This window comes from Typopeltis vanoorti, chromosome 12 (assembly GCF_054136105.1).
Source record: "Typopeltis vanoorti isolate ZY-2024b chromosome 12, IOZ_Tvanoo_1.0, whole genome shotgun sequence".
NCBI lineage: Eukaryota > Metazoa > Arthropoda > Arachnida > Uropygi > Thelyphonidae > Typopeltis > Typopeltis vanoorti.
Genome location: NC_143560.1, coordinates 139,000,950 through 139,019,755, shown reverse-complemented (window position 1 = coordinate 139,019,755; position 18,806 = coordinate 139,000,950). Strand labels below are relative to the sequence as shown.

The window sequence follows — 18,806 nt, the reverse complement described above, 5'->3', positions numbered from 1 at the left end:
CGGGTTTTTCATCCTGTAAACTCAAGAAAATCGACCGTAGAACCCACATTATTTCAGACATTAAATATATTGTGTTAGGGTTAGGGACCACGATATGGCGGCACATTTCAGCCGTCTTTCTTCACTGAGTACCGCTTAATTAGTGATAGCCTTGGGCCATCTATCTCTGATTGGTACCAGTGGAGATTGAACTGCCCACTTAGTCTCCAAAAGTTAGATAGGGCTAAATGGCCTCGCCTACTCCCCGTATATGGGAATAAAAAGGCGTTAGCTGATTTTTTTTTATAGTTTTAATATTCTAGAAATTTCTTATTAAATATTAAATATTATTAAATATTATTAAACAATTACCAGAATGCAAAATATATTAAATAAACAGCACTGAGAAATCAATCAGTGGCTAATAGCTCTACACGTTAATTTTCAAAAAATACCTAAAATGTAAGCATATTCATTATTCAAAACATCTGAAAAATCAAATTCTGTAATTTAAAAAAATAATCAGTCTTGGGCCATTCACCTTAAAAATAATAGTCGGTTCAGGGGTTAAAAAAATAAGTTTAAGGGAAAATTTCGGAAATTATTATTTATTTCGGTGGACAACTTTTAACGCTCTTCTTATTTTAAAGTCTAACCAAGTGTGTTAATTTTTTATTATCTTTAATTCTTTAAATCTTTAAATCTTTAATCTTTAATCCCTAGATGTCGGGAAAAAATCCAAAGAAGTTATCTGGTGCACAAAACAGGAAAAGACAATTGCAACGAGTACAACTAGAACATAAATTGGCTGGATCGCTGAATAAATTTTTAACTTCAGGACCACATAAAAAACGAAGAACAGAAAGTTCTGACGAAGCAAGTACTCCGTGTAGCTCTACTACAGAAAAAGAGAGGACACAAGATAACTATGAAGAAACGAATGTTACGATCGAAAATGAAACTGGCCTGACTGGGTTTCTGTCTACAGAAGTTGCAGCAGCAGAAATATTGGATTCCGATTCAGCGAAACACGAAACTTCAAATTTTGCTTTAAATTTTAATGTTAATGATCCAGGTACTTGGCCGAATCATATAACTACCAAAGTTAGAGATTGTTTAGCTGAGCATTGCCCGCATCAAGTAGTTAATAAAGAATCTCCCAAAGATGAATCTAGCCGCAAGTTTTCCGATTCATACTATTATCGAACTTTAGCAAATGGAGAAAAACTTTTACGAAGTTATTTAGTTTATTCAGAATCGCGAAATTCGGTTTTCTGTTATTATTGCAAAATATTTGGCAGTCAAAATTCACAACTTACTAAAGAAAACGATTGTAACGATTGGCAACATTTGAGTCATATACTAAAAATACACAAGACAAGTTCCACGCACATTAAAAACTGTTCAAAATACGGCGAACTTAAAATGTCGTTGATTAAGAAATTCATTATTCATTGCACACAACAAAGATTATACGAAACTGAGAAAAAATATTGGCAATCTGTCATGGAACGGTTAATCTACACAGGGCTGGCAGAAGTGGGCATACAGAGCATGCGATGCATGCAGGCAGCGCTACGAAGGGGGCGCCGCCGCCGGTTCATAAGTTCATTTTTAAGAAACAAACTTTTTTATCATAAAAACAAAACATTCTTAGAATGATCAATATTAAAATAAATAAGACCGGATACACCAAATAAAAAATTTAAAAAAATTGTATATTGCCACCTCTTTGATCAGCCGGCTGTTTACAATTTTGCAGCGAGAGCAGGATAAATGCTTGCCTGCAGAATGTTGTGTCTGCTGCAGTCTATCTAAAGTGAAACGGTGAACGGTTTTTATGCGCAGAAACGAATTTTCGTACGAAACATTTGTTGCTAGTTAACCAGTCATATGGTACGCATCTCATAGGCTACTGACAGTAGCGCAGTGCGGACTAATATTTCGTCTCTGTCTCGTGTTGTGTAATAATTTCTTGTGGGTATAAAATAGAAATGGAATCAAAAATTAAAAAAAGTTATCTAGTGCACAAAATCGTAAGCGTCATGCTGCGAAAGAAGCAGACATTAAGAAACAAACTGGGGCTCTTAATAAATTTGTTAAAATATTAAAATATTCTGATACAGATTGTAACCAACTCGATACATCAGAAATCAGAGTTGAAGAACCGTTCACATTATTCAGTTTTCATAAAAGTACTATTGCAACTATTGAACAAGATAACAAGATGCAGGATTTAATTGAAAAACAGTTTGGAGAAGATTTAGTTGTAGTTGACCACAAAACTAACACATTGTTAGTCTCTGTAAATTTAGAAGATCAAGGTGAATGGGAAAATATTGATGAAAAATTACGAGTTGTTTTAATTGAAATTGGGCCTGTTCAAAAGAAAAATATAATATATCCCAAAGATACATATGGTCGTAAATTTGGCGACATGTATTATAATAGAAAAATGGAAAACGGGGAGCTCGTGCCAAGAACATGGCTCATTTATTCCGAAACTTTAAATTCTGTTTTTTGCTTTTGTTGCAAACTTTTCACACATACTGAATCAAGTAGTCTTGTAGAAGGTTATAACGATTGGAGAAATGGAAGTACAACTTTGCATAGACATGAGACTAGTTTAACTCACATGAAAAATTTCTTAAAATGGAAGGAGCTTGATAAAAATTTAAAAAACAAAACTACTATGGAATTGCAAGACTCAAAGCATGTATGAAATGGAAAAGAAACATTGGACGAGTGTTTTAGAATGCTTGATTGAAATTATAAAATTCCTTGGTAGCCAAAATTTAGCTTTTCGTGGATCATCTGATAAATTATATGAAATGAATAACGGCAATTTTTTTTTAAAATTAGTCGAACTGTTTGCGAAGTTTGATCCCGTTATGGAAAATCATGTTGTAATGGCCCCACAACGAAACAATAGAGTACACTATTTGAGTAAAGACAGTCAAAATGAAATATTGGAAACTTTACGTAACGCAATCAGGGATCCAATTTTATTATCAATTCGAAAATATAAATATTATTCCATAATTTTAGACTGCACACCTGATGCAAGGAAAACAGAACAAATGACCATTATTATTTGCTTTGTTTCCTGTGACAATGGAATTGTAAAGATCAGGGAAAACGTTTTAGGTTTTGCAGATATATCAGATTCCACAGGATGTGGTTTATGTGCAACAATAATGGAACAGCTGGAAAAATTGAACATTCCCTTTGAAGACATGCGAGGTCAAGGGTATGACAACGGGGCAAATATGAAAGGGAAAAAATATGGGCTCCAAAATTTGCTTTTGAACAAAAATCCTCAAGCTTTTTACGTGCCATGTGCTGCGCATACTCTAAATTTAATCATTAACGATGCAGCCAAAATGAATGCAGATACAATTCGTTTCTTTGCAATTATTCAAGAAATATTCAATTTCTCTTCATTCTCTTACAAACGTTCGGCAATCCTTTTAAATTCGTAAAAAAATAAACATTGAAACAGCCATCAGAGACGCCATGGAAAAGTAAAATTAATGCAATCCGCTCTCTACGATATCAGTTAGAAGAAATTTACGATGCACTTTTTGAAATTTTAAATAATGAAAATTTTAATAAAGAAACTCAGCATGAAGCACAAACATTATGTGCTAAAATAAAGGACTACAAATTTATGTGCTCTCTTATAACTTGGCATGAGTTACTTAACAGAATAAACCCTGTGAGTAAAATGCTTCAAGGCAAAAATATGAATATTACACTTGCTTTAGAATCTATCGAAAACTTAAAAATATTCTTACAAGAGTATCGATCAGATACACATTTTAAAGAAATTCTAAAAACGGTAAAAGAATTAAGTGCAAAGGTGGATGGAGAACAAAAATTTAAAACTGGTACGGAGTTCGACGACGAAAGAAGACACGACAATTTGACTATGAGCATCATGAAGAAACGCCACAATCGCCAGAGGATAAATTTAGCGTGAATGTGTTTTATACACTTCTAGATGTTGCAATGTGTTTGTTAATAGAACGTTTTGAACGACTAAAAACATATGTTTTTAGTTGTTCAAAATTTCAATTAATTTCAATTAATTACAATTTCTTGTATAGATTACTACAAATTAATAACGAAGATTTACGAAAAAATTGTGATGATTTAGAGATTCTCTTGAAGGACGGCGACAATAAAGACGTAAATGCAATAGAACTATATGACGAGTTATGTGCTTTCTGGGATATTTTTCGGAAGAATAATTTAAATATTCAAAACCCTTTCGATATTCTTAATTTTATCGTGTCCAATAATTTATCTTTCCCTAACTTTTCAATTGTTTTAAGAATACTATTAACCTTAGATGTTAGTGTAGCGAGCGGTGAACGTTCCAAGTTGAAACTGATTAAAACCTACTTAAGAACAAGTATGTCACAAAAAAGGCTTGTTAGTTTTGGCGTTAATAGCTATTGAAAATGATATATGTGCAGAATTAGACATTAAGACCATTATTTCTAATTGTGTAAATATGAAATCAAAAACCCTAAAATTTTAATTAAAAAAATTTCAAGTATATATATATGTGTAATTTAATTTATTTTCTCTTATTCTGAAAAGATGTTATTTTTTGAATACTTATATTAAATGTTCTCATTATTTCTGAATTCTTTTCTTGTTTTCTCATCTATCTTGAGTTTCTTTTATTTTCATAAAAGATAGTTCCACTTATAAAAATTATTGAAAAATTTCTCACAAGTTACTAAGAATTTAGTAACTTGTAAAATGCAAGAATTTTTTAAACTTTAGTTCAAATAAATTTTAACTTTAATTAAAATTCATTTTAATTTTGTTAGCGATTCGGGTCGGTTAGAAGGCTATAATCCCTGTATCATTATATTCAACGATTAAAGTGAAGTGGCGTTATCAAAATTTGCTTTAACTTTTGAGAAATTTTTGAATATTCGATTTTTTAACGATTATCCTGCCTAGTCAACACCCCCAGTTCGTTACATTTAGCGAACCAATGTGTGGCTGTTCTGTCAAAATTTATTTAAGAAATTTCAAATAATTAAAAATTTTATTATCGTAAAAGAAACACACACGCCCGGATCGTTACAGGGGCGCTTAGATAGAAATTGCATGCATGCAGCAAAGACCGTAGCGCCGGTTCTAAATCTACATAATACAATATTTATCAAAACAGTGTATAGCTTTTAGAGGTTCTTCACAAAAACTTTTTGAAAATGATAACGGCAATTTTTTAAAGTTAGTAGAAGCTGTCGCTAAATTTGATTCGATAATGGCAGAGCACTTGCATCTCATCCAAACATCACAAAAAGGGAACATTGTTCATTATTTAGGTGATAAATTACAAAATGAAATCATTCGTATAATTTCTGAAGCTATAAAACAAAAAATTTTAGAAATGGTTAAAGAAGCAAAATATTATTCATTAATTCTTGACACTACTCCTGATATAAGCCACACAGAACAATTATCTATTGTTATTAGATTTGTTAATCAAAATAAAGATACAAATATAGCAGAAATTCATGAACATTTTTTGGGTTTTCAATCTGTAGAAGATACCACTGGGCAAGGACTATTTCAATATATAAAAAATTATTTAAAATTATTGAATATTAACATTTCGGATTTACGCGGCCAAGCTTATTATGATAACAGTTCAGATATGCGAGGCAAACATAATAGACTGCAGAAAAAAATCCTTGAAATAAATTCAAGGGCTTTTTTTTTATTCCGTGTGATGTTCATTCGTTAAATTTGGTAGTTAATGATGCAGCTAAAATATCCTGTGAAACTGTAAATTTTTGGGGGGTAATACAGGAATAATATAATTATTTTTCAATATCTGTGAAGTTGGGCTATATTAAAAAAACATATTCGTGTTTTAAATTTGAAACCACTTTCTGCTACTAGGTGGGAAAGTAGAGTAAAAGAAATAAAGCCACTTAAAAATAATATCAAGGAAATTTACCAGGCTCTTTTTGATATTACAGAAGATGAAACTAAAAATATCGATTCTAGAGTTCAGGCAGACAACTTAATTTGAAAGATTTATTCGTTTAAATTTATTTGCTCTGTTCATGTTTGGTACGAAATCTTGTAATTACGAAGTTTTTACGAATTATTTACGAAGTCTCGTAAGTGTTGCAAGCAAAATATAGGAAAAATTACAGAAAATCTTGATTATGTTATACTCGCCGAACAGACCAGTATTTTGAAAATATTATTAGAACTGCAAAAGAAGTAGCAAACGATCTTAATATTGATCTTATTTTTCCAGACATTCGCAAAAGAACAAAAACAAAAATGTTTGGTTACGAAGCATCAGATAAGACAACGCATGATCCTAAACAAAATTTTAAAATAATTTTTTTCTTCGCGATTTTAGACACGACAATAACTTCAGTCACGGAAAGATTCATTCTCTTAAAACAACATAGCGAGGACTTTAAAGTTATAAGAGACATTAGCAAATTAAAAGATTGGAGCGATGAAGATTTAATGAAACGTTGTAAAGATTTGCACTTAAAACTGAGAGACAATCAAGATTCCGACAATCGCGATATTGATGGTATGACTTTATTTGAGGAATTAAAAACGTTATTATTATTATTATTATTATTATTATAAAAACCTCCATGGAGTCAAAGACTCATCGTGGGAGGTCCACTGTTATACACACAGTTTATCATACTGTGCCTTAAATATATTCACTGTCTCTGCACACACCACACTCTCGGGCAAAGCATTCCAATCACTCTCCATGCAAAAAACCTGCTCCTCACTCCCTTGCTCACACCCTCCTTATACAGCTTCCAGAAATGACCTCTTGTTCTCCTGCTATCCTCACCCATTCTGTGCAAAACCTCCCCGACGTTAATCTGGTATAGTTCGCCCACCGATTTGAGGTCCCTCGACACTTCTGCGCATCTCAGAAAAAGGAGAATCTATTCCGATAATAGGGTAATCAGTCCGTATAGTGGGATGAGTTGTTTATTATTACCGGTCGGAAAATTAACTTCTCTTTTATGATTATTGTAGTTAACTATGTTGCTTGTATAACAGTTGGAAAATTTTACCTATAAAGCACGTGATTTCGCGTGTTGGCGACCAATTCGGACGTCCTTCATTTCTTTCTCCCCTTCAGCATGAATCGACTATTCTTGGAAAGACGCGAAGCAGCGACCTGCAAACGGTGGGCGAACTATAATAACCACTTAATGTCTCAATCATATCCCCCCTCCTCCTTCTATCCACCAATTTCTGCAAATTGCATTTTGTCAATCTGACTTCATACTCTACATTCCAGAGACCAGAAACCACCTTAGTCAATCGCCTCTGAACTTTTTCCAACGCAATTTCATCTTTTTTAAAACCAGGTGACCAGATCTGCGCACAGTAATCCATATGTGGCCTGATCAAAGCCTTATACAAAGGAACCATAACATCCTTACTTCTACAAGTCAATGTCTTCCGCATCATTCCCATTATCCGCTGTGTTGTCTTCACTATTTTAGCAACATGTCCCCGAAATTTTAGGTCCTTGTCTACAATCACTCCCAGATCTCTCATTTCCTCTACCTCTTCCAAGATATTCGCACCGATTGTGTACTTTACATCCCATCTCTGCTTCCCAAATTTCAAAACCTTACACTTTGAGACATTGAATTGACATCCCCACTTATTTACCCATTCAGACAGTGTATTCAAGTCCTCTTGCAAAGCTACAGCATCCACACTATTCCTGATAGCTCTGCCCAACTTTGCATCATCTGCAAACAACTGCATATCACCATTCAGACCTCTCCAGATATCATTTACATACAAAATAAACAGCAATGGGCCCAAAACAGACCCTTGAGGTACACCACTAGTAACTTTCCTCTTCTGGGATATCGCTCCTCCATAGACAACTCGCTGATACCTATCAGACAACCAATCTCCAATCCAGTGAACCAATCTACTGTTCAGCCCCATCCGTTCCAATTTAATTACCAGCTTGTCATGTGGCAATTTATCAAACGCCTTTGCAAAATCTAAATATAAAACTGTATATGCAATACCCTTATCCAACGCATTTGTCACTTTATTATAAAAAGTAAGCAGTTGCTAAAGCACGATTTTCCTTTAGTAAATCCATGCTGGCCGCCAAAGAGTATTTTTCTGTTGTCAACCCAATTCTGAACTTTATTCCTAACTAACTTCTCTAATACCTTGACCACAACTCCAGATACACAGACTGGTCTATAATTCAAAGCCTTACTCTTATCACCTCCCTTATGAATTGGAACGATTTTACCTTCTTTCCACTCTTTTGGAACTTGACCCAGTGAGAGACTCATGTTGAAAAGATATACAAAAGCTGTTGTTAACTCTCTGGCACATTCCCTCAAGACGCGTGGTGAAATAGCATCAAGTCCCACAGTCTTATTTACATCAAGTCTATTCAATTCCTCATACCTCCTGTTCACTTACTAACAGTTCCTCCTCCTCCTCCTCCTTTGCCACAGCTTTCAAGTTCTGCATGATGTCACATTCACAAGAATGAAATACCTTTAGAAATTGCTCACTAAATATCTCAACTATATCCTCCGCAGCGGTTATCATTCCTCCGTTTTCACTAATCAATCCCATCCTACCATAATCACTCTTTCTTCTACTGGCGACATATCGAAAAAACTCCTTAGGATTTTTTTTTGGCCGTTTTAACTAACTGCTGCTCATACTGCATTTTTGCTACCCTTATCAAGCTAGTCACCTTCCTCGCTTGCTCTTTGTACTTCTCATGCAACTGGTTGCATGAGAAGTACAAAATGGTTCTTGAGTATGGCCCAAGCAGCAATGGTATCCTTTCTATCCAGTTCCTCTTTCCAATTTATTATCGCAAGCTGTTTCCTGAGCTTTTCGTAATTACCAGTCTTATAATTCCATATATCCCTTTCTAACAGACGTCCTCGAATGACTGGTCACCCTGCACGTTGCAATGTTTTATTAAAAAAGAGTCGGCTCCTCAGGATGTTTTAAATTATATATACGAAAATAAATTAACCGACATGTTTCCGAATACTGTGATTGTGTGCATATTTATTTAACATTACCAACATCCGTAGCATCAGGGGAAAGAAGTTTTTCAAAATTGAAATTGATAAAAAATTATTTGAGGTCAACAATGTCTGGAGAGCGTCTAACGAATTTATCAATTATATCAATTGAAAATAATATTATGGGACGCAATTAGACATTAAAGATATTATTAAATTTTTGTGGCGGCCAAAGCAAGACGGATAAATATCTAAAATGAATCTACATTTACAATAATTGTTGTGTAGTTAAAAGCATACCTCCAAATTATCTCTGTTGTGTAATATTTCTTTTTATATTAAAATAACAGTAATTTATATATATATATATATATATATATTAATATTATTTTTTTTAAGAATTCATTTTTACTCGGTTGGAATATTATGAAAAAAGTTTTAATGACTGATACCGAAAGAAAAAGATGGCATGGTATATTTGAAAAGATATTACTAGATTACTAGTTTCGTTGAATTGATCAACATCTTCAGGTATCACAATCAAAGAGATATATAAAGAATTACAGAGACTTTTAAAATTGTAATAACAGAACAAGTACAAAAACGAGAGTAGCGTGTTTGAAAACAAAAAGCGCGCTTGAGTTCCAATATCGTGAGTGCGCCAATATTGAACAGAGGCAACGTGTGCGTCAGAGAGATTAAAACTTAGGCTGTTATTGAAAATAACAGCCTAAGTTTTAATCTTTTCTTTTTCTTAAAAAATCTTTTATTAATAATGATTTCTCTCCTAAGAAAATTAACAAATTTCTTTTCTCCCCAGTCACTCAACTACTTCTGAAGATCCCTCTTCCCCCAGAGCCTTCATCTCTTTGCCTTACATCAGCTCCCTTTCACCAAAACTGGCAAAAATTCTCAAGAAGTTTAACTTCAAAACTTGCTTCACTACGCTCCCAAAACTTCGTTCACTACTCAGTAAACCTAAAAAGAAACATCTTCCAACTTAGTTTCCAGGAGTATACAAGATTTTATGTGATTGTGGAGAACCATACTATGGCCAGACTGCTAAATCCATCCTTCTACGTTTGGAAAAACACCGTAAAGATATCTCCTACAACAGGACTAGAGCCAGCGCTCTCTCTCTCTCTCTCTCTCTCTCTCTCTAGCCACGTTCTCTTTTCAGTTAACTCAGACGAAGGCCGTCAACACATTGCGAACTGGACTCCAACTTCTAACATCCATGTGTGCTATGATGAACTCAAGAGAAAGATTGCTGAATCTAGAGAAATTTCTCTAGATTCTTCTCATATCAATAACAGCCTAAGTTTTAATCTCTCTGACGCACACGTTGCCTCTGTTCAATATTGGCGCACTTACGACAGCGCGTAGTATACGTTAGTTTAGAACTCAAGCTCGCTTTTTGTTTTCAAACACGCTACTGTCTTTTTTGTACTTGTTCTGTTATTACAATTTTAAGTCTCTCTGTAATTCTTTATATATTTCTTTGATTGTGATACCTGAAGATGTTGATCAACTCAACGAAACTAGTAGCATCTTTTCAAATATACCATGTCATCTTTTTCTCTCGGTATCAGTCATTAAAGCTTTTTTCATATATATATATATATATATATATATATATATGAATAAAATAAATATATAAAAAAATAAAATAAATATATATTAAATAAAAATAAAATTTATTTTTATTTATATGCGTATAAACTGTTTCGTACTTTTAACAAAGTAAAATTTTTCATGGAAACTTATTTTATGGGGGCGCTTAAAAACGTTTTGCACAAGGGCGCCTCCTACCCATGGCGCGCCACTGCCTCTCCTCCTAGGACCCTTTCATAATATCCAAAGAGATGCAGAAGGAAGAATTCTTGCCATATATTGGAAGTACTGGGGCTGTACCAATAGGTTCCTTAACATCTATGCCTTGGATAACGCAACTGCAAGACCAGCATTCTTCTAGAGCCTCAACAACTATCTGCATAGTACCCTCACATTATCATAATGAGTTACTTCAACTGTGTGGCGAACTCAGTATTAGACAAAGTAAAAAGAATTCGACTACAGAGACCTTGAAATTCACCTTAGAAATGCTCAGCTCGCCGATGTTTGGCAACATCGTAATCCCAACACCCGTGACTACACATGGTTTGTAAAGGAGTTGGTACTCAGCTAGACAGTTTTTACTTAACATCGTCGCTCCTTTCTAGAGTCGAGACGGTGAGGCACAACATTTCGGTAACATCAGTAACAACACTTCCGACGATAAAATGCCTGACATGGAGGTTAGCATACGTAGAATTCCAGTCAACTTTAACAACTGGCTGTTCCACAGCACCAGGAACCCTTTCTGTAACTTCTGCCTGGGTGTGAATGACGTGGAGCATGCCTTCTATGGGTGCACAGTCTCCTAAAACATCTGGAGGAGAATGAGTAACGTACTCTGCATCCCAATCTTAACATAGGATCAAGTCATCTTTCTGCAGTTCCCACCACCAACAAACAAGCAGAGGTCACTAATCTTCGTGATAAATGAGATCAAATATCACATCTGGTAGGTGAGGGAAAAAACATACAACATTAATCCTCCTAGCTGGAGAGACATCTCTCGTTGGTGCTCTGCTGTTTCTAAAGAGCTACGCGACGTTTCCTGATGATCGAGAAAAGAGACTGGGTGAGTAGAATTTCAAGTCCATCTGGTACTCTCTTCCCATCCTATGCACCTTTAGGGAAGAAGTCATTAAGTTCACACTCCTTTTGCTTTAGCAATGGCATCTATAACATCTGTTAGTTTAATTCAGGTTCTAGTTCTAGGTCGTCCACGGTAGTTAACTTGGATGCGAACCCGGGAAGCGAAGGCCAACTCTAGGCGGTCTACTATGGACACGTTGATCACCTGGGCGCCGGTTTCCCCCGTGGTCCTGGTCGTCCAGCAGACCTGCAGTAGAGATTGTGAAAGAGTTAAACATATGATAGCACAGAGCTAGAAAGATGAAAAATATTAGCTGAGGCCTTTTTCCCTTCCTCTCTCCCATCTCTGTATTCCCCTTTGACTTTCCTATTGCCTTCTTCCTTACCATTTCTATTTCCTTCTTCTCCCTTACCTTTCTTCTTCCCACACCTTCCGTTTCCCTCCCCTTCCTCTAATTTCCAGGGGATCTATTGCCTCTTGTATTTAAATAGGCAATGATGAGATTCCTCCACTCTTTCACCACGCCAACCAAATTAACTGTGGTCAGATAGTTTGGGCTTGGAGGGAGAGTGTGAGTATTTTGGAAACAGCCACACTTGTTTGCTCCCGTACTATTGTATCAAGGGCGTACCAAAACCGGATTAACCCCCAACAGGCCTCAAGCAAAAGAACTCATATTGATTACCCACGCATGGTTGATTCTCGAGGTGAGCGTCGGTGTCATGACTGGTATCTCAGCAACTACTTGCAACAGCCACACAACTCGCCCACCGGTATAAATGGGCAGTTTGACCCATATTGACATACACCATACCTTGCTTTGCCTGGGGTTCCACAGCCGGAAACCAACAAAGGTACCACCATGATTACGACCAGGTATCGCAAATAACGTCTCGCATGGACGTTGTTTGTTGGCAATGGATCCTCGACAAATGGAAGCTCATCTGGGGGTGGTGATTCCGTTTCCTGCTGCATCATGCTGATAGCCTGATTCGCATTTGGCATAAACAGCATAAAGCTCTATCCCCTGGTTGCACAGTTGGTGCCGAACAGGCCGATGGAGGTGGTGCTATGATCTGGAGAGCTTCATATTGGCACTCCCTAGGTCTGTTGGTTTATCATTCCACAAACACTGAATGGTGAATGCTATAGGGATGATCCGTTAGCTGACCATCTCCATTTATATCTGCAGGATGTCTATCCCTACCACAATACCATCCTTCAACAGGACAACGCACTGAGTGGTTAGAGGAACACGACTACGAACCGCCTTGGTCCCAAACTCTCCTGACTGTAACCCAATTGAACATGTGTGTTCGAGAACTGCTGATTCTCCTTCACGTGATGAGCGTGAACTGTCAGAGTTGTTGCATCGGACATGGATCTAGTTATGCATGGAGTATGTTTGACACCTTGTAGAATATGTTCCTAGGCTTCCTAAGGCGATTGCACAGAGAGGTGGACCAACGCGTAATTTGGTGGGTGTTCCTAATGCAGAGCGAACTCACTGTATAACATAATATAACTTTGGCCCTCGTTTGGAAAATAATCCCGATGAAAAGCAAAACCACCTTTTTAATATTGAATGATTCATTTAAACTTTCAAATCTTGCATGATTCAAGTAAATGAGCGTAGCAGTCAAAACGAGATACAAGTTTGCATAATTGTGGATTTCGTTAAACTTATTGTTTCTTGATAAACAACAATTTCTTTCATGTTGGTATATAAACTTTTCTTTTATTTTACTAATATAATATATGGCCTTAGGCAATGCCGGATTAGGATATATTGGACTCTGGCACATATAGTCCTCAGGGGCCGTGTGTTTTAAATATGTATATCAAGAGCAATAATGAAACATAAAAGCAAAATTAGTTACAGAGAAAAATTATTTTACTTTATTATATAATTTTATAACAATAAAAAAGAAACAAAATAAGTTTGTTTCTTTTTCAAAACATTAAATAAGTTTAAAAATGTGGAATTTTCTACCTCTTACAGTTGAAAATTTTGTAATAATTATGCCATGAAATTCTATTTCTTTAAATAATTTTCTTTATATTGTCATTAAACATAAAACGTTGATGATCGCAATCATTTTTTATTCGAGCAGAACACTCGCAATTTACAGACAAAAAATAGGGTTGGATGGTGGTCGTTGTGTGTAATGAGAGAATTAAGTAGTAGGGAGAGATGGCGTGGTTTTGTAGAGGGATGGAATAGAGTGCCCTCCCGCGAAGAGTCATTGGACTCCTAGAAGGTGTCGCATAATAATAAATGTTTAAAAGTGTTAATTTCATTTGTTTAGTTTCCTAATTTTAGCGATCCCCAAAAGTAGGATCTGACTTTTGAGGAACCCTGGCGCGATTGAGCCACAGCTCTTGGCATACGAAAATCTTAAGAATCTTTTGCTTAAATTCCAAAAATTAAATAAATAAATAAATACATCGAAATGCGTTTTCAAGCTGTAATTCCTTTAAAGAAAAGAGAGAGAGGGAGAGAAATAGGAAGAAAAGATTAGAAAGATATTCAAGGACCTAATTTTTCGCATATATATATATATATATATATATATATATATATATATATATAGCATAAAGCATTTGTATATCTGCTGATTTTCAAATCCTTGTTTTTCCTATCTTTCCATAAATGATATTTTAACTCTAATTATAAAAATCAAAATTCTCTTTCCATTGCTTACAGGTGGGTGTATTGTAAAAAGAAAGAAAAAAAATTAATCGTTCTATTAATCGAATACCAACCGCACGAAGGAAGACTTCTTGGTTTCGAATCTAGTCGGCGACTAGAAGAAATTTTCCTAAGCCTTTTTTCGACCGGTTCCCGAGTTAGTCGATCTCTGGCACGGGCAAGCGGATTTTTCGTCTCGTAAACTCAAGAAAATCGACTGTAGAACCCACATTATTTCAGACATCAAATAAGAGCGTTAGGGTTGGGGACTACGAGATGGCGGCACTTGTTGAGCCGTCTCTCTTCACTGCGGGTCAGCTATTTCTGATGGGTACCAGTGGAGATTGAACTGCCCACTCTTAGTCTCCAAAAGTTAAATAGGGCTAAAAACGACCCCGCCTACTCCCTATATACGGGAATAAAAAGGCGTTAGCTGATTTGATATACACATATATATTATAATTAAAACCTAATAAACATTTTATAATAAAAAAAATCTAAATAAGGATTTCGCAATTGTCCTCTGCCACCTTCGTAATAACTGTCTCAAACGTCCTTCCAGAAAGTCAAGTTGGATTCAACAATGGTGTTCGTGGGATGCAAACTTTAGGTATACAGGTACCCTCGTATAACGCGGTACGTCTACAACGCTGTCTACAAATTGTTGCAAACCTTGTTCAACGTGGTACTTATACAACGCAGTTTCGATATAACGCGGTCTACAAACTGTAGTGACCCTTTATCTTTTCATATATTTTTCACCGCGTGACTCAAAAATCAAATTTTATCTTTGTTAAATTTGTGTCTGCCCGTATCGCGCATGTAGTTATAAGTAGCGAATTTATATTAGGGGAAATACCCTTAAGCACGCATGTACGTGAACTGTGTTAATTATTGTTAAAAGTTGTCTTCGTTTTCTGCCAGGAAAGCTCATTAAAACTCATAAGTGTGCTGAGCACTTTATTTTCTGGTGAGTTACATCCAATATGTAATGCTTTTTTATGTAAAAAAATTATTTTTATAGTAATGGCCACCATAAAGAGCTTTTACGATATGGTTGAAAACGAAATTAGTGAATTAATTGATAGGGAAATGAATTTAAATTAGGAGGAACTATACAATTAATAGATGACGTCGAACCAAATTGTGGGGAAAGTTCTGCCGAAGATTCTGATTACGATTAATCCGTTAAAGAATTCAGTGTTTAAATTGTCGAATTTAAAGAAATTAGCAGAAGGATTGGACTTGGCAAGAAAGTTAGGAAGCTATTTTGCGGATAATGATCCCTCAAAGGAGCACTACGGAAAATTCACGAGACAATTGGACATTTGTTTAGCTCCATATTATGAACTTAATAAAAAAAATTGCAGCATAGTGGTAAGCAAGGTCTTATTACTGACTTCTTGACAACTAAACCAGCCGAAGTATGCAAAGAGAATTATACTAATAATGTCCAAGAGATTTCAAGTGATGACGACATCCGGCCACTCGTAAATAGAGAACATCTATTTACGAGTGGCCTTGCTGTGACTTGTGCATTAAAATATGCACAAGTCACAGCAAGGCCATGAGCAGACTTATCACTGTCTTCAAAACGAAATATTCGTTTTGAAGACAGTGATGCCGATTAAAATATGCACTTTATTTTATTTTGCCTAAAACATTTACGCATTATGAGTAATAAAGTTTATACAATTTGTATTTTTATAAGTTTATACTATAAACTAGGGGATCTCCCCCCTGACGCCTACGGCTCCCCCGAGTTCCGGACTGGTAGGCCGGTTCTCCTTGTATTCTGATGACTCGGATTTGAAGACTCGAAAGGGGGTTCTCCCCCCCCCCTGGCGCCGAACCCCATGAGTTCAGGACTGGTAGGCCGGTTCTCTCTGAATTCTGATGACTCGAATTTTGAAGACTCGAAAGTGGGTTTCGTTCCCCCCCCCGGCGCCCAAACCACCGAGTTCAGGACTGGTATGCCCGGTTCTCTTTGAATTCTGATGACTCGAATTTTGAAGGCTCGAAAGGGGGGAAGTCCCCTGGAGCCTACAGCGCTCAATCCCCGAGTTCCGGACTGGTAGGCCGATTCTCCTTGAATTCTGATGACTCGAATTTTGAAGATTCGAGACTCAGGGTAGCCCCTGAGTTTCAAAACGTTTCAAATAACTTGACAAAAAACGTGACACAAAAACGTTACAAAAAAAGCTTATCATTTTATATTATAGAGTAGATTTGTTTCTTAGTTTATGTTTTCTTAACTTACATGAATTACAAGAATTAAATAAAAATATTAATTATATGAAGAGCCAAAGGCTTCAATTCGGCGACATGAACTTATTTTAGTTAAGGGATATTACATCCCATATCGTTTCACAGCCGAATAAGAAACTCAAAGAGTTTCATGCCGAATATAGTAAATATATAAAGTTCGGCGAGTCCAAGCGTAAGCAAATACCTGGATAGTGTTACAACTGACTCTTGACTTAAATAAGTTTATGTCGCCTTTGGCTCTTCATATAATTAATAATTTACTAGGACACCTTCTTGGCAATTCTCATAGTAGGGTATATGTAAGTTCTGTTTGCTACAAACTTGGTATTTCTAGATCTACCTACTCACTGATGAGACCTCAATAAAGGTTGAAACCGGTCTGGGTAGTGACCTTCTCTCACTCATAATGTAGAACAGTAATACAGCTCCTAGGAGCTGGGTTTCACATTATGGGGAAATATCAAGAAGAGTGATCGGAGCTTGCTCCACCCTTACCATGAGTTGCCTCAGTTTGTACTACCAAATGGGTTATGTGTTGCACTATCCAGGTATTTGCTTACGCTTGGACTCGCCGAACTTTATGTATTTACTATATTCGGCATGAAACTCTTTGAGTTTCTTATTCGGCTATGAAACAATATGGGATGTAAATCCCTTAACTTAAATAAAAATATTTTTTTTTGTTGGGTATGTCATGGTTGTTTATATAATTTAAAAAAAAAAACGATTTCGGAAAGTAACCCTACTTTTTCTATGTAATCTGGGTCTCGCATAACGCGATTTATATAAGGCGGCATTTCTGTGGAACCTAACATCCGCGTTATAAGAGGGTTACCTGTATTTGTATCCGATTTCTGATGACATTTTATAAATTACTGTGGAATTACTGCAGCAGTGCTTAACAGTCCACTGTGGGAATGTAATTACTCGAATATGTGGTTGTTATTTATATCAGTTGCACTCTACTTGATGATATTTTCAAGGTCGTTTCGCAACAGTTATTACAATTTGTTTCAGAGAACAAGAACGACAGTAGCTCTTGGATAACCATACAACGTAATGTGCACGATTAGCGCATGCGCTACTAATCGTGATCGCTATGGAGCACCTCGGTTGTTCTGCTTGCTGTCAAGAAGTGCAGGTGCTTAGGATCAGTCGAGAGTGAAGCACCCTAAGTGCTGTGCAGTATAGATTCAGAAATCAGATTCAGCGAAAGTGATAATTTCTGGACGGTTTTAGTAAGCACTTCTGTTGTGCGCGTATTTTTTTTTTTTAATCATACGAACTAAGATGGATTGAAATATTATTAAAGTTACCACATGACTCTAGGCACGTGATGCAACTGCTTTTTCATGATATTAGTATTAGTATTAGCACATGTCCTAATGAAAAAAAAAAATTATTCACGTTCATGTAAGTTTAGAAATGTCCCGCTTGCAATTTAGTTTGTATTGCAGTTACTATTATTTATCATTCTGACAGCAATTCAAATCTTGACATTTTACTCGTGTAGTATTTCCTGCAAATTTTCTGACATTGGATTAAAAAAAGAAAATTGATTTACCCATTTCATTTCCCTGAAAGTGGTAACTTCAAACGGATGAAACATACAGTTGCATTTGGCCCAAATCTTTCATCGATGTCAGGTCCTCCTTCGGTAACACAGGAACCGGGGAGATCTCCAACACATTATGCTCTTTTCGAAGCGATCCGTCATTGTCGGCACCGTCAGACTTTGTTGCTGGTGGAGGCGGGTATTGAGTTGAATAGTCGTAATCACAGAGGTCAGACTCCTTTGATCTACACTACTACGCACGTGGACAACGTAAAGAGCTGCGTGAAGTTTGTGCAACTTTTTCTGAATGCTGGCGCCGACCCCAACATTCAAGACTGGCAAGGACTTACTGTACTGATGCACGCCGCAATACAAGGCCAAGCGGAGGTAATCAAGGTCCTCTTGGAATGTGTAAGTCGCTTTTTTTTCTTTCTCTTTTTTTTTTTATTTCTTTTCATACGAAAGTGAAAACCGAATTAAAATGACATTGTCCGAAGATTAAGTACTGTTTGGAAAATACTGATGTGTTGAGATTGGTTCCATTTCAAA

The 18,806-nt window shown here is 36.0% G+C and overlaps 1 protein-coding gene across 1 annotated transcript in view; it reads left to right on the top strand.

The window, feature by feature from the left end:
• The first annotated feature begins 17,802 nt into the window (after nt 1–17,802).
• LOC150101256 (uncharacterized) overlaps nt 17,803–18,806 on the top strand; it is a 63,503-nt gene continuing 62,499 nt past the window's right edge. The window contains exon 1 of the mRNA XM_090401849.1: nt 17,803–18,668. Coding sequence (XP_090257975.1) covers nt 18,303–18,668 — 366 coding nt within the window. The 5' untranslated portion in view covers nt 17,803–18,302. The remainder of the gene's footprint in view (nt 18,669–18,806) is intronic.